A 3,249-nucleotide genomic window follows, 5' to 3' on the forward strand; every position below is an offset into this window, starting at 1 on the left:
CCCCCAACTCTAAAAACTTACTGCTTTATGTTCATCAATAATGAATGGCCCATCCCTGCAATACTCAGAGGGAGCTTACATTGCACTTTTGAGCAGCCGGTTAGTAATGTACAGTGGATAGAGCCTTTCTTTCAAATCCCGGGGCAGCAGGTCCTTCAAGGCTAGCATTGCATTTTCAATTAGCTGCTGAGTGAATGCTTGGCATGTGTATATTAGTGAAGAGGCACACAATTAGCTTACAGTTCCTTTCTGCATTGTGCTGAGAGGATCTAAGGGATTGGTGGGGGAACAGGCAAGCCAGGCATCACTGTGGATGTTGAAGAAGGGAGTTACTCAGACCTTGGCATCTTCACTTGCTTTCTCTAGAATTACAGCTATTTATTACGAAGCATTCTGTAGCAGGGTGGAGTGCACCTGAGGAAACATATCCCAGACACCACCTGGGGTTAGTCTTTCTGAGCCCTTCACATCTCTAATTCTCATCATTGTCATGGAGCCCAACAGTCCCAAAAAGATACAATTTGCTGTGCCTTTATTCCAGAGTCAGATTGCACCTGAAGCAGCTGAACAGGTAAGTGGAACTGGGTGGGGACCAGCTCCTGTATGTAAGTAATACAGACGTATATTCTTGTTATTAATTGAAAGCTTCTCCACCTCTTGAATTTGCCTAACTTTGTGACTTCCCAGGACATATGAACGAGAAATAATTTCGTTTCCACATGCACTTGTATTTGAGTTGCACTGGGGGAACTACTGGCTAAAATGCAGCATTTCACGTGATACAAATTAGCACCCATTAAGGAAAAATGGTTATATTAGCAGTTTAGTTTAGGACCCAAAAATCTGTTTGCTTTTGCTTATTAAAATAACAGGTTCAACATTTAGAGAAACTTCAAAATTGTTTTCAAAATTAGCAAGCTTTTATTATTTGTAATAAAATTATTTATTTATTATTATTCATTTAACAATGAAAGCATTAAATCTTGGAATAATTTCAGAATACAAGCTTAATGTTTCATTTTAATGTTTTCATTGTGTATCCAAAGCAGTAATTATATGTAATATATTATAGGATCATAGGTATATGTATAATTTAAGAAACATTCATTTTGTTCAGGTATTAAAAATGGTATTTTAACACAACGTGGATTTTTTCCAAGTCTAATATATCTTTATTTCTATCTCTCTCTCTCTCTCATGTGAGATTGGTTTACTGTATCACCTTTCATATTCAGATTACTTAGACTCTTAATTCAATGGAACCACTTAAAAGATCACTTGTGGTAAAATTACAACAGTGAGGAGGCAAAAACAAATTTATGGGGTCTGCTACCTAATTCATTAATTTCTTAAAGCCTAAATTATTCCTGAATCCTCTTCCAAATATTATATACAAAGTCTTAAAAGTAATTATTGAATCTGAGACTCTCAACTTCCTAGGATGTTTTGATAATCTGAAGTAGATTCACCCAAACTCAAGCGAGATAAATACAACCCTGAATATGTATCTATGTTGAATGGGGCATTGGTTCTATCCTGGACAAGATATCGTTGTTTAAAATTTATTCACTATCCTACTGATTTGGGAATTTACTTATATATTTAAAAAATCAAGGATACATTAGAAATTCTAATCATAATATGTTCCTGTAACTCCTAAAATAAGGGGGAAAACCCCCACACCAAACCTATTAGTTTTAAGTGAATTATATACTTTTTTAAGATCCATATTCATTCTTTATGTGTTAATTTGTTCTAAATAATACTATAGAAAATAAGAAAAGTTTATAATATTAATTGAAGTTAAGAACGTATGCTGTTAAATTTAACCTGCTGGAAATTTGAGTTTTCTAAGCTTCTCTTACTCTGTTTAGAAATAAGTGTAATGGATCTCGAAAGCTTCATCAATTTATGAGGCTCCAAGAGAGCCACTAAAATTAGCAAGTCATCCCTGTACCTTCACTGCATATTAGTATTCAGTGGTATCAGTTGGTTACATACAACTATTTCTTTTCTGTGGAAATGCAGCTTTTTGATCAAAGAAGGCGAGCGCCTACTGTGTGCCCCCCCCAGAAATTTGCTCTTTATGTTGAGAAAAGATGAGGATGGGACAGCCTTGCAAGCTGTAGAGTAACCTGGAACAGAGTCTGAGAGTCTCTGACCTTAGCTGGGCCTTTGTTGTTCACAGATAAGGAAAAGAAGACCTACACCAGCATCACTTGTGATTCTCAATGAACATAACCCCCCAGGTAAAGAAGCATGATGTCTTATGTACTGATGTAACAGAATAGAATTGTTTGAGGAACATCAAAGAGCATGCCATTGCCAACAGATTTCAATTCGGGATTTCAGTTAGCAATAATCTAATAAGCTAGTCTATACAATGGATCATAAACAAAATCAGAAATAGATATTATGAAAACTGTCTCAGCCAACTGCCTGCTTTTCCTCTAGAACGACTTACTGGTGACGATATGCTATGAAATGTTTTGTTAGCAATCACTGTCATGTGTTCAGGTGTTTGCATAGAATCTGGTTCAGTGCTTATTAATGAGCCTGGTAGAAAGTTGTTTAATTAGGTTTCATAGCTCAAATTGCAGCCCTGGAGATGCTTATATCTTTACAGAGTTGGTTTTTTATCAAAGGTTATCATGGGGTGGGCAATGAGCCAGCATTGGCTACAGCTTTGATGCTGATGTAATCTCTGAATCTCTGAATAATGCAATTGACAAGTAACCAGATCAATTTTCAGCACTGCCCATTTGAGAGCCATTCTGAAGAGTTGCATCCATTTGTTGAGGTTTTATTCTCCATTTCCCGTAAAAAGTAAAGCTGCATTATTATTCCTGATAAAGGATTATGATCTGCAATACACAGACATTATGTACTTATTGAATGGGGGTGATTTTAATTTCACATTTAAGCTCTGTTTCTAGAAATACAAGTAAGACAGCAAAGTTCACGGCACTAATTTGTATCCAGGCAGGACTTGTTGTTGGATATTTTGCAGGTATAAACAATAAGGGTGGCTAAAAAGAGTTTAGTGGAAACATAGTAAGTGTAATTACAGATTGTAGTGAATGATTCATTTTAAGAACACCAGGGCAAAACAGTCTTTGACTTTTTCAGATTCCTTTCTAATTAGAGAAACATATATAAGAAAGTAAAATTCTAATAGCATATTAGTCATTGAGCCCAAATACAGAAAGATGTTCAGTTGTTGGGAAACAAATAGGCAAATTTATTCCT

At 35.7% G+C, this 3,249-nt stretch overlaps 1 protein-coding gene across 2 annotated transcripts in view; it reads left to right on the forward strand.

Moving 5' to 3' along the window:
* Nucleotides 1-490: 490 nt before the first annotated feature.
* The window catches only part of PPP1R1C (protein phosphatase 1 regulatory inhibitor subunit 1C), a 127,333-nt gene continuing 124,574 nt past the window's right edge, over nt 491-3,249 (forward strand). Inside the window, exons 1-2 of one of the 2 annotated variants that reach the window (XM_007461232.1) lie at nt 491-571; nt 2,168-2,249. In XM_007461232.1, the coding sequence (XP_007461294.1) occupies nt 491-571; nt 2,168-2,249 (163 nt within the window). The remainder of the gene's footprint in view (nt 572-2,167; nt 2,250-3,249) is intronic. The other variant, XM_007461233.1, reaches the window with a different exon arrangement.

Source organism: Lipotes vexillifer, unplaced genomic scaffold (genome assembly GCF_000442215.2).
Source record: "Lipotes vexillifer unplaced genomic scaffold, Lipotes_vexillifer_v1.1 scaffold57, whole genome shotgun sequence".
In the NCBI taxonomy this organism is placed as follows: domain Eukaryota; kingdom Metazoa; phylum Chordata; class Mammalia; order Artiodactyla; family Lipotidae; genus Lipotes; species Lipotes vexillifer.